Below are 12,294 nucleotides of genomic sequence, written 5' to 3' on the forward strand. Positions count from 1 at the left end.
AGGCTGTTCGCAGTATATAAATGATCTGTCCAGTTGAGTTTCTGGCTAATGGTGATCTAGAAACATCTATTGATGATGAGGCAATCACATTGAATGCCACGGAAAGGTGGTTAGACACCCTCTTTTGATGGTCGGCATTTCATGAATGTGACTTGCCATTTATCAACCCATTGAATGTTTTCTGCATGAAAGCATATGCTGCTTTGTTTACCAAAGTATTGCAAATAGAATTGTACATTGTGTAATCGTCCCTGACCCCATGATGCAAGCTATGCAATTGATGAAGCAGCTCAAGATGGTTGTCCCCAGGATACTGCTTTGACAAACTCCTGACAATAGATGCTAATCAGAAGTATGTTTCTTCACCTCGATTTGATCCATTTGACATTTTGGCATCTGCATTTAATGTTAACAACTTCTGAGACTATTTGCTTCCACAAGTATGCCGCTGGTTTCCCCTTCTGGCAAGACAGTCCTGGTCAAACCCAGGGATGTTATGTACACCGAAATTGTAAAATGTCAGCCAGTCAGTGCACCATTCAAACATTTCTAAAAGCTAACGATACATACAAGGTAAAATATTTAAAAAGATAAACAACTAAAATAAATATCATAAAAATAGCACGCATAAACACCCAGCCCTACATCCTTGTGTCGATTTCATGTATGTATGTATCGCCCCTGCGTTCCTTGGCGGCTACATTTAGTGCCTTTATAGCAGTGGGGTAAAAACTGTTTTTAAGTCTGTTTGTCCTTGTCCTTGTAGATCTGTACCGTCTGCCTGACGGTAACAGTTCAAACAGGGAGTGTCCGGGGTGGGAAATGTCCTTTATAATACTCTGGGATTTTTTGATGCAGCGGGAACTGTGTAAGTCCTCCAAGGTAAGGAGAGGGCATCCGACAATCCTCTGGGCGTTGTCAATGGCCCTCTGGAGCGCTTTCCTCTGAGCCGCTGTGCAGCTGGTGTACCATACGCATACACAGTATGTTAGGAGGCTCTCAATGGAGCACCGATAAAAGGACAGCAGCAGTCTCTGAGTGATGTTATTCTTCCTGAGCACCCTCAGGAAGTGCAGTCTCTGCTGGACCTTTTTCAGCAGCGCAGAGGTGTTCACGCTCCACGTCAGGTCCTCCTCAATATGGATTCCCAGGAAGCGGAAATCCGCCACCCTCTCCACACAGTCCCCTCTGATAACTAATGGTACCATGTCCGTTTTATTCTTCCTGAAGTCTATTATTATCTCCTTGGTCTTTAAGGTGTTAAGGAGCAGGTTATTTTCTCCACACCACACTGTCAGCTGCTCCACCTCATCCCGGTAGGCGTACTCGTCCCCCCCGGAGATGAGTCCCACCACCGTAGTGTCATCCGCAAATTTGACAATGGTGTTGCTGTGGTGGGCGGGGATGCAGTCATGTGTGTAGATGGTGTAGAGCAGGGGGCTCAGCACGCAGCCCTGTGGAGCTTGGGTTACCTGCTCCTGTTGTACATGGTTCATGTTACAATGACAATAAAGAAACTATTCTATTCTTATACCAGAGAAGTTTGGAAACATTTGAAATTGTATTTCATCTCTATTTTTATATTTATATCGATTTAGTCTGGCCCTTGCCAACAAAAATATTCAAGCATAATGACCACATTGCAGTGTGGAAGGTCATTTCACCCATTGAAGCTATGCAAGCCTTCATTAAGAGCAATCCCGTTCATGCCACGCCCACATTCTTAGCCCATAGCCCTGCATATTTCAGGAACTTAATAGGATTCCTTTTGAATCATTAATTGCAACTGTGTTTACTGATACCCCACTACAACATCCCAGAACCTACTCTTCGTTGCATAAAAGAGTCGCCTCCTCCCATCCCCACATCACTTTTGGTTATTTTGGCTGCGCCTTCATACTTTATCCTATAGCTCTTGACCTCTCTGCCAAAGGGAGTGGTTTCTCTTTGCCTCATCTGACTTCAACGTTTTTGATGCTTCTATTAGATCCCCTTTTAAACTCCCAAGGAAGCCAAGCTCAGTTTCTGTTGTTAATGGCCATGACAACATATCCTCATTCCTATAATCATTTTAGTATAGTTCTTCTGCATCCTTTCTGAATTCTTTGTTTTCCTAAATCGTGGCATCTAAAATCATCAGTTGTAGCCACACCAATGTTTTAAAAGAACTAATGTTGTCTCCCTCCCTCTTTGCCTCTGTAAGATCCCCAGTGTTTCTACAACTACCATCTCAACCTCCCCTGCTTCTTCCGAATAATTAAATTAATTTACCCACAGAAATATCTGTCCTTTCCTTTTTTGGAATTCCTCCATCAGGTTTACGTTATCTGAAAATCAAATTTTGATATATATATATACATACACTTACGCGATGCAATTATATTTATTGATCGCTCCGAATACTTGTTTTCGAGAAAATACGAATAAAATGGTGTCATTTTCCCCCAAAACTAAACTCATCGCTTTAATTATCAGTACCAAACGATGAGTCTGGTAAGTCAGCCATAGTCACCTTAAGTTTGCCTAAAAGCTATTAAAAAAAACCCCAAATAAATCGAAATACAAAAATATAATATTATTAATTTCGGTTCGTCAGCGCAACTTTTAAATGGATTTTTTAAATGGGCAAGATAACAGTTGGTTTTGCTTTCATTTCTTAAAACATACTTTGGAGAGTTTTGACCATGCACGGAATACCCCTGAAGTAAGTTGGAGGTAGGAGGGAGGTAATTAAATCTTGGCTGGAGGGAGCGCTGGAGCGAAGATGATGCGTGTGTCGGGACAGGGCAGCAGAGGGGAGGGGACCAAAACGGTAAAGTTGAAATGACATTTTCTTTTTTTGGGGCAGCTCCACCAATTGCAACAAATGTTGCAAAGCTCCGTCTGCCGGCCTCCATCCGGGTCTCGGGCTGGGCTGGGCAGCTCGTTCGTTCGCTCGCTCGTTCGCTCTCCGGGACTGGGAGAGGTAACAACATGGCGGAGGTGAGCACACACACACACACACACACACACAGACCGGACCGGACTGGACCGGACCGGACCGGCCGATAGACTGGACTGGACTGGACCCGACCCGAGTGGGCGCCGCTGCCCTGATCCCTTCTGCGGGTCAGCGGTGGAGCTCCCACACCGGTAGCTCCCTCCCTCCCTCCCTCCCTCCTTCCCTCCCCGCAGCAGCAGCAGCAGCAGCAGGAGTTGGCCGGGACGCGGCCGGTGCAGGGCAGGGCAGGGCTGGGCGCCGGTGGGTGGGAGGGAGGGGGACCAGGGGTACACTCGGCCCGGCCCGGCCCCGGGGCAGGGTGAGGGTTGTGGAAACCGGGGGACGCTGCAGGCCGTTGACTTGACTTGACTTGAGCTCCTGCCCCCCGGCCCTGCCCCCCCCCCCCCCCCCCCCCCCGGCCCTGCCCCTGCCCCTGCCCCCCCCCCCCGGCCCTGCCCCCCCCCCCCCCCCGGCGCTGCCGCCCCTGCCCCTGCCCCCCCCGGCGCTGCCCCTGCCCCCCCCGGCGCTGCCCCTGCCCCCCCCGGCGTTGCCCCTGCCCCTGCCCCCCCCGGCGCTGCCCCTGCCCCTGCCCCCCCCCCCCCCCCGGCGCTGCCCCCCCCCCGGCTGCCTGGGTCCAGGGTGTGTGTGTTCGCGGCTGGCGCCGAGGAGGCGGAGTTGTTTGGGGAAGAAGCCGGGGCGGAGACGCCGTTTCTCAGCTGCCCGGGTTGGCGGCGGCTGCAGCCGGGGGTCGGGGACGGGGACGGGGAGGAGGAGGCTCAGCTGGCCCGGGGCCCGAGGACCGGGGCCGAATAACTTTCCCACAGTGGCAGCCGACCGTGGGCAGCGGGAGAGGAGGGGGAGCTGAGATGCGGAGAAGGTAACGGGAGGAAACGGGCGGGGCGGGGAACTGGTGGGAGGTAAAAAGTGAACAGTGCAACCAAGGGAAAAGGAGAAGGAGATGAAATGAAATCCGGCTAGAAAGAAGCACAGAAAACCCGTTAAGATGAGAGATGGCAAAAGTAAGTCACTTTGAGATGGAGTAGGCGTAGAAAAGGCCGCGGACCGTGGAGAATTCCACAGTTAAAAGGGAAAAGGGCAGAGAGATATGGGTTAGTTGGGGAAAGAATAGGGTAGGGAATTGCATCTGATAATGAAAAGCGGGAGTTGAGAAAAAGGCACGGGTAAAGATCAAATAAGGTGAAAAAACGCAGAATGGGTCAAGCGACGTCCCTGGAGGTCAAATGTATGTCAACGTTTTGGCTAAAGCCCTACATTAGAATTGAGAGAAGAGGAAAGATTGCCAGTTATGTCGCAGTGTAGGGAGGAATGGGACGGTGGGTGAATGTGGAACCATTTTGCGGGGAGTGGGGGTGGAATTGGTGGACAAATAAACCGTGGGAGAGAGATGGGAATGGAGACATAAGATGAAGAAAGAAATAAAAGACCCAGATCGACAGATAAGTGCGCAGAACAACAACACTGGGATGTATGGTATTTGAAATTGGAAAATTCAATGTTAATACCATTGGGTTAGAAGCTATCCAAGATAAATATGAAAATTTGTTCTTCCAATTTGTGTGTGGCCGCACAAGAGCAGACACTTCAATATGGGAGTGGGAAGAAGAATTGAAATGACATGCAATCGGATGCTCGAGGTGGCCATTGTAGAGTGTGCAGTTGTTCTGCCAAAGGTTACCTAGTCTATGCCTGGTTTCTCCAGTGTAGAGGAGATGACATTATGAGCACTGAATACAGTTGACCAGGTTGGAAGTCAAGAGGTGCAAGTGCCTTGTCTGGAAGGGCTGTTTAGGTCCTTTGATGAGGAAGAAGGTGAAGGGATAGATGTTATAGGGCAGCACAGTGGCGTAGCGGTAAAATTGCTGCCTATACAGTGCCAGAGACCCCCACTATGGGTGCTGCCTGTATGAGGTTTGTACGTTCCCCTCGTGGCCTGCATGGTTTTCCCCGAGATCTTCAATTTCCTCCCACATTCCAAAGACGTGCAGGTTTGTAGGTTAATTAGCTCGGTATAATTGTAAATTATCCCTAGTGTGTGTAGGAGAGTGTTAGTGTGCGGAGATCGCTGGTTGATGTGGACTCGGTGGGCCGAAGGACCTGTTTCTGCGCTGCATCTCCAAACTAAACTCTCACTAATGATTTAACCGGTCATTGTTAAGGATGGGGAAAGTATAATAAGAATTAGTAATAGATGAAGCTGATAAATTGTGGAAGAGTAAACTGGGCGAGCGAGGTAAGATGCAAGAAAAGTGTCAGAGAAAGATAAAAGAGCAAATGGGGAAAACAGGCATGGAGGAAAGTACAAGTGTGTAGGAAAGAACTACAGATATTGGTTTAAATCGAAGGTAGACATGAGCTGCTGAAGTAACTCAGTCCCGACAGGCAGCATCTCTGGAGAGAAGAAATGGGTGACGTTTCGGGTCGAGACCCTTCTTCAGACTGAAGAAAGATACAAGTGTTTTAGTTTAAAATACGTGAAGGACAGGGAGAACATTCTATGTCTCAGTACCAAAGACACAGTCTGCCAGTGGAAGTATTTGGTGGAGCCCAAATATCTTGGGACATTGTAAAAGGTTGAGAGAGGTTGGGAAAATAAGGTGAAGATGAAGCCATGGTGGGATTTGAAGGCCAGATTGGTAAAGTTAAGAATGAAGGCATTGCTGGACAAGGAGCTGGACTAAGAGCTAGTGTCAGTGAGTATGGGGTCCATGGTAAATTAGGTGGATTTGGTGTGATGTAAAGCTCACACACAAGCATGGGATGAACTTAAAATTTTTGAAGAGCGGATAAGATTGATTGGCATTTAGAGCACTGGAACAGTCAAGCTTGTGGATGACTAGAGTAGGGATATGGGCTCAGCAACACATCTTATGTGAGAGAGGGTACACAAAAATGCTGGAGAAACTCAGCGGGTGCAGCAGCATCTATGGTGCGAAGGAAATAGGCAACGTTTCGGCCGAAACCCTTCTCCTTCGCTCCATAGATGCTGCTGCACCCGCTGAGTTTCTCCAGCATTTTTGTGTACCTTCGATTTTGCAGCATCTGCAGTTCCTTCTTGAACTCTTATGTGAGAGAGTTGGGTGCTCGTGCGACTGATAAAATATGAAGTTCATCATTGGGATCACATGGGGTACCGTGCTTAAGGTCTGGTTCAGTCTGGCAAAGAATGAAAATAATGGCATTAACCTTGCATTTCATCTATTGTGACATGCCAGGTAAAGAGCCTAACAAATACGAGTATAGAAGATGTATGAGAACTTTACCTGCTTGCGGCATCTGGCATTGTTTTGGCTCGTGTTGTTGAGAATCAGAATGAAAATGAGGAGTTAGTGAGGTTGGAGCAACAGGATCCTTGAGGAAATGTGTGGTAATGGAACAAGATGCTGGTGATTCTCCTGCGGAGGAGAAGAGTTCAAGTTCAAGTGAGTTTATTGTCATGTGACCCTGTATAGGACAATGAAATTCTTGCTTTGCTTAAGCACACAGAAAATAGTGGGCATTTACTACAAAACAGATAAATGTGTCCATATACCATGATATAAATATATACACACATGAATAAATAAACTGGTAGTGCAAATAACAGAAAGTGGTTGCTAATAATCAGAGTTTTGTCCGAGCCAGGTTTAGTAGCCTGATGGCTGAGGGGAAGTAGCTATTCCTGAGCCTGGTTGTTGCAGTCTTCAGGCTCCTGTACCTTCTACCAGAAGGTAGCAGGGAGATGAGTGTGTGGCCAGGATGGTGTGGGTCTTTGATGATACTGCCAGCCTTTTTGAGGCAGCGACTACGATAAATCCCCTCGATGGAAGGAAGGTCAGAGCCGATGATGGACAGGGTAGAAAGGGAGAGGATTTCGAGAGAAGCTGAGAGTAGTTGAGGCCCAACTTTGAAGTAGTTGAGGCCCAACGTTACCAAGGATGTGAAGGGTAGGTACTCCAAGGAAATCAAAGAAGTGGAAACAGGAAGCAATAGTTAGAGTTTGGAAGAAACGCAGGTGAGTGGGACGAGAGCTTTTGTCTGTGAAGGAAGGAACTGCAGATGTTGGTAGACACCGAAGGTAGACACAAAATGTTGGAGTAACTCAGCGGGACAGGCAGCATCTCTGGAGAGAAGGAATGGGTGATGTTTCGGGTCTGTGGTATACAAATGGAGTTCTGAAGCAGCAAAGAAAGAACAACAGCAGCTAAATAGAAGGGGTGATGAGCAGAGGTGGGCAGGTGAAATGAGGAAATTGGAATTATGATGGATAAAATAGCCAGATGCGGCAGAATTATGCGGCAGTAGCCAGAGAGACTGAAATGAAAACTTTTTATCTGTATTCGAAAAAAGAAAATACCTGAAATACTCAGCAGGTCAGACAACAACTGGGGAGAACAAAAGTGTTAATGTTTCATATAAATGATGTTGCATGGAATGGGAGATACCAGTAAGGGAAAAATAAATCAACAGTAAATAACCAGGATATTTTTTTAAATGCTGCATTTAGTTAAGTTAAATACTGAAAAGGCTGGAAAGAGCAGGTCATGTAGCATCTGTTGAGAGAAAAAGTTTCACATTGTTGATGTCTCATTTCTGACGAAAGATTATTAACCTGAAATGTTAGTTCTGTTTCTTTTTCCAGAATAGGCTACTTGACCTGCTCAATATTTCCAGTACTTGCCCTTTTTCTTTCAGATTTCCTGTAATTGGAGTATTTTGTTTTGGTAATATAATTTTCAGCTAGGTTGAGAGCAGGAAGCGGTTGTCTATTCCTCTCAAAAAATGAGGTGATACAAGGAAAAACTGATAGGGGATAGTACTTTAAAACCAAAGCTAGGCAGAGATATTTAATTAGAAGTGCCTTGCACCAAAATTGCAGAGCAGGGTGTTTTTTGTGGTATGGTCAGAAGGGGAGGAGCGATAACTAAAATTGGGCTATATTCAAGTCCAGTCATCAAATAATGAGAAGAAAATTATTATTTTAAGATTTTTGCAAGGTTGTGCGATACTTCATGTGATTTGCACTAAACCTGCCAAAACAGCTTTAAAATAACAGCTGAGAGTGAAAGAAATTTAAAAAGTGGGAGGAAGAATCAGAAATTACTTCAAAAGTACTCAAAGAGATTGTACAAATCAGTGTGACAGATAAAACGGTTATATGGGGGAATATGGTGAAATGTGCTCCATTTGCAAATTAAGTTTGGCTTGATTTTTCATTGTAGAGGGAAGCTTCTACTATGTATACCTGCTCACTGGCTTTTGAAGGGTCATTTAAAAAAACACATTTAAATTGGTAAATAGTTCTATAACAATTTTGTGATTTCAAAAAAAATAGGTTGATTATGCATATGGACTAGATATTCTGATTTTAATCCTTATCGTTGTGGGGTTTATTTTGCTCTGTTATTAAATTTAGAAAATTAACACATTAAATATATTTAAGTGAATATTGTGTACAAAATAATTTTTCAAGCTGCTTTCCAAAATACTACCTAGTTACATGATTATGAAAACAATGATGTTTGGAGATGTGCAAGTAACTTTGAGTAGCACATTTCAGCTGCAAAGTGCACAGATTCCTATCACTGGTGTTGAAAACCTTACACCCTATGTTCAATGTTTGATGTACTGTGTACTGTGTACAATGTTTGCATGTAATGTGAATCTTGTTAATTCATGCATTTTTACATATTTTGTTTTAGGCTTCCTATGGAAGTTCGAGTCCAGGTATGTGCTGATCTACTTCACTTTTGGATGAAACCTCTATGTAGTGTTCTATATTCAAGAGTTTTTTTAATTGATTTGGAAGAAAATGACATGTAGTATTCACCCTGCAGTTAAAGTAAGCATGAAACTCAAGGCTTGGTTGCTTATTACATTGCATGTGTTATATTTTAAGAGATTTCATAGTCATTTAAATGCACTTTTTTGGGTGGTCATTTTTACTTTATTCTAGATGTCTTTTGCAACTACTAAAACAAATTCTAGATCTCATCAAACTATTATTCAACTTTCGTTAACCTACGTCACTGAAAAATGAATTCTGCAAGACATGCAATCCTTGCGTTAACATTTGAAACTTAATTTTAATCCGTAAACTCTCAGGCATTTTGTCATTTTGCATTAATTCAGTTGATGTCTAAACTGTCTTAAAATCAAATGTTTTTACATCAAAATAGTTGGTAAGAATTAGAACAAAATTATTAATATTTAAAATCTGAAATTACAGTATAACAATGGCAACCTCTCTTTCAGGCAAAGAAACTTAAGTTTTTAATTACATTTCTTGGCTGTGGCATTTAATCAGCATATATACTGATGATTGTCTCCCACAAATCTGAAACATTTAACATACTGTTCAACGAATGAGAGAGGAACCAGAAGAGATGCTAAGTTAATTCACAGGAAGTTGAGGCAAGTGATGCTCTTGTTAGGTTTATTATGAGATTATTTAATCTGAATTATTAATTTCACTGAGGACACACTTGAGATTAATAGGTTTGTCACTATTGCATTAGCTTTTTGCACTGGTTAGGACGTGTGTTTTGAATAGACTGCATTTGCATTGGCAAATATCATGTTCGTGTGTATCCATTTCAGTAAATGTGAGTTTTTATTGAATAAACTGAGCATAGTATAGGGTTAGGGATGAACATTTTAATGTTAATCAAGATAAATCGAAAGAAAAGAGAACATTGAATGCTTATAATATAGCTAGTTAAAATAATATAAGATAGCATAGCATTTTATGAAATACTAATAGGCCAGCAGAACTTTGTTTAACAGCTTAGTGCTGAAGCAGGGTGTCCACATAGCCCTCATTTCAAAAGTAGCATAATAATAATGATCTAGTATTTAAGGAATTTGAACTATACTGCTTATGGAGGAAAAAAATATGTATGGTATAAATGGAAATTCAGATACTGTGTAAAAATCTAATTTTAATGTAGAATTTGGGCTTGGAATCTATGCAAATTATTTTGATGCCCTTGTTACACATTGACACGTTGTTAAGCAATTATTATTCTGACATGTGTATATTTGTTATTAAACGCGCATATCCAAATTTGAGTTTAAATTGTTTAAATTTGAGTTAAAATGATCACATTGAGTGGTGGTGCTGGCTCAAAGGGCTGAATGGCCTACTCCTGCACCCATTGTCTATTGTATTTATTTTGATTAGAATGCTTTTCTTGGGTTGAAACTTCCAGTCACATATTGCTTGATGAACCTTTTTGCTAAATTTGAAATTTGTTTCAGTCAGAGACTCTTGTTCATGAAATCTTGGTAGATATCTGAGTATTCTTGCTAATTGTTTACTTAGTGGGACATCAGTGGGACATCTGTCCCTCCATTTCTGGCTGCTTACAGAAATCTTTGAGCTGCTAGCATACATACATTTGGGATAATAGTGACGGGAAAGAAAATTAGAACTTGATCACTATGCAATACCAGATTTTCACAATTTGGTGCTGAATCAGTTTCAAAGAGTGGTAAGGATGTTAAGGTTAACAGTAGGTTCCTGCAATTGTTACAAATTTTTTTTGAGATATGTTCCAAAAGTGGACGTAATTCCAAATTTAATATCTAGTTAAAAGTACTGCAAGATAAAGTGCATTTATGAAAATGGATCATAGTTTTATTTTTGATTCAAACTCTTGTTTTGATCTGTTGATCAAAATGTAAAGATAATCCATTTCCATCTATAATTGATATATTTTACTGACTGGTTTAATCATCTGACTCGAATCCCTGGGTAAGGTGAAGTAGGTATGCTACCTATTTTGTTTTTATTGCTTGATGGAATGTGTTGGGCAGCTTCAAAAAAGGATAGTCTGTCCCCGCCTCGGGTTTTTAACTACAGTTTTCTGCTGTGGAAACTAATTCATAATTTCCATTTATTTGAGGCTTGCCATTACATTTTACCACCTCAAACTTAAAAAAAAAAATACATCCACTTCACCATTGAAATTGTTTTCATATCTTCACTTTCTTCTTTGTGATCTTTCATGCTTCTCGCATGATAATTGACAATGCAAAATTAGTAGATTAGTTTATTGCCACGTTTACCGAGGTACAATGAAAAGCTTTTGTTTGTGTGCTATCCAGTCAAAGACTGGACATGATTACAGTCAAGCCGTCCGCAGTGTACACATAAAGGATGGAAGATACAACATTTAGTGCAAGATAAAGTCCGATTAAATGTAGTTTGAAGGTCTCCAATGAATAGATGGGAGGTCAGGACTTTGGCTGATAACAGGACGGTTCAGTTGCCTGATTACAGCTGGGAAGAAACTGTCCCTTAGTCTGAAGGACGTGTTTTCACACTTCTGTACCTCTTGGTTGATCGGAGAAGAGGGAGTAACTGCAGTGAGACTGGCCCTTGATTATGCTGGTGGCGAGGCAGCATGAAGAGTTAATGGAACAGAGGTTGGTTTGTGTTATTGTCTGGGCTACGTCCACAACGCTCTGTAATTTCTTGCAGTCTTGGATAGAGCTGTTCCCAAACCATGCTGTGATGTATCCTGATCAAATGCTTTGTACCGTCCATCTGTAGAAGTTTGTGAGGGTTGTTGGGGCCATGCTGAACCTCCTAAACCTAAGGAAGTAGAGACGTTGGTGTGCTTTCTTGGCCAGAGTTTCAATGTGGCTGGTCCAGGACAAATGGTTGGTGATATTTATTCCTAGGAAATTTGGGGGGGGGGGGGGAGGAAGAAGGATTGTTTTGGTGGAAGCTAATGCAATCGTTAGTTTTACGCATTATTGATTGTGGGAACTCTGCATATCTACAGGAAATGTGCATAATTGAAGTCTCAATTGACTATTTTATGAAAACGGCATTGAGTTATCAAAAAATAAATGCCAGTCTTTTTAGCTGTTCAGTACAGTGTTCGAGTTCTCTAAAGGGCAAATTGTGGTCTGATTTTAACACTTGGAGTGGAAGGAGATTGACAGAATCATGCAATAATATACTGTTGAAAGCCATTTAATCTGTTGCGCTTGTATAGTGAGTAAGAATAATTTTGGAACTTAATCAAGCTCACTTGCTGGTCTCCTTTTTTTTTTGCTCTCCTCACATTCAACATCTTTAAATTTGACTGCTTTGAATGATTTGTTTATGCTGTTCAGTTTTTCATTTAAGGTAAATTATTTAACACACTGAGTTTCTTGCTTTAATATTAATATTTCTCTCCTTGTTTTCATCTCTATTTTCTACTGAACATTGTGCAATACCAGAGTTTAGTTCATCATATTTGTTCATGATTAATGATGTTTTGCAGATAATGACTGGTTCCTTTGATATTTTGGAATTTGGT

The 12,294-nt window shown here is 42.4% G+C and overlaps 1 protein-coding gene across 8 annotated transcripts in view; it reads left to right on the top strand.

Moving 5' to 3' along the window:
- Positions 1-2,749: 2,749 nt before the first annotated feature.
- The window catches only part of mier3 (MIER family member 3), a 72,387-nt gene continuing 62,842 nt past the window's right edge, over positions 2,750-12,294 (top strand). The window contains exons 1-3 of one of the 8 annotated variants that reach the window (XM_033030244.1): positions 2,842-2,982; positions 8,680-8,704; positions 9,233-9,391. Coding sequence is in view for 3 of the 8 variants with exons in the window: in XM_033030230.1 (XP_032886121.1) it covers positions 2,765-2,812; positions 8,680-8,704 (73 nt within the window). In the remaining 5 variants the exon portion in view is untranslated. The other 7 variants (XM_033030253.1, XM_033030230.1, XM_033030221.1 and 4 more) reach the window with 7 other exon arrangements.

Source organism: Amblyraja radiata, chromosome 1, assembly GCF_010909765.2.
Source record: "Amblyraja radiata isolate CabotCenter1 chromosome 1, sAmbRad1.1.pri, whole genome shotgun sequence".
Lineage (NCBI taxonomy): Eukaryota > Metazoa > Chordata > Chondrichthyes > Rajiformes > Rajidae > Amblyraja > Amblyraja radiata.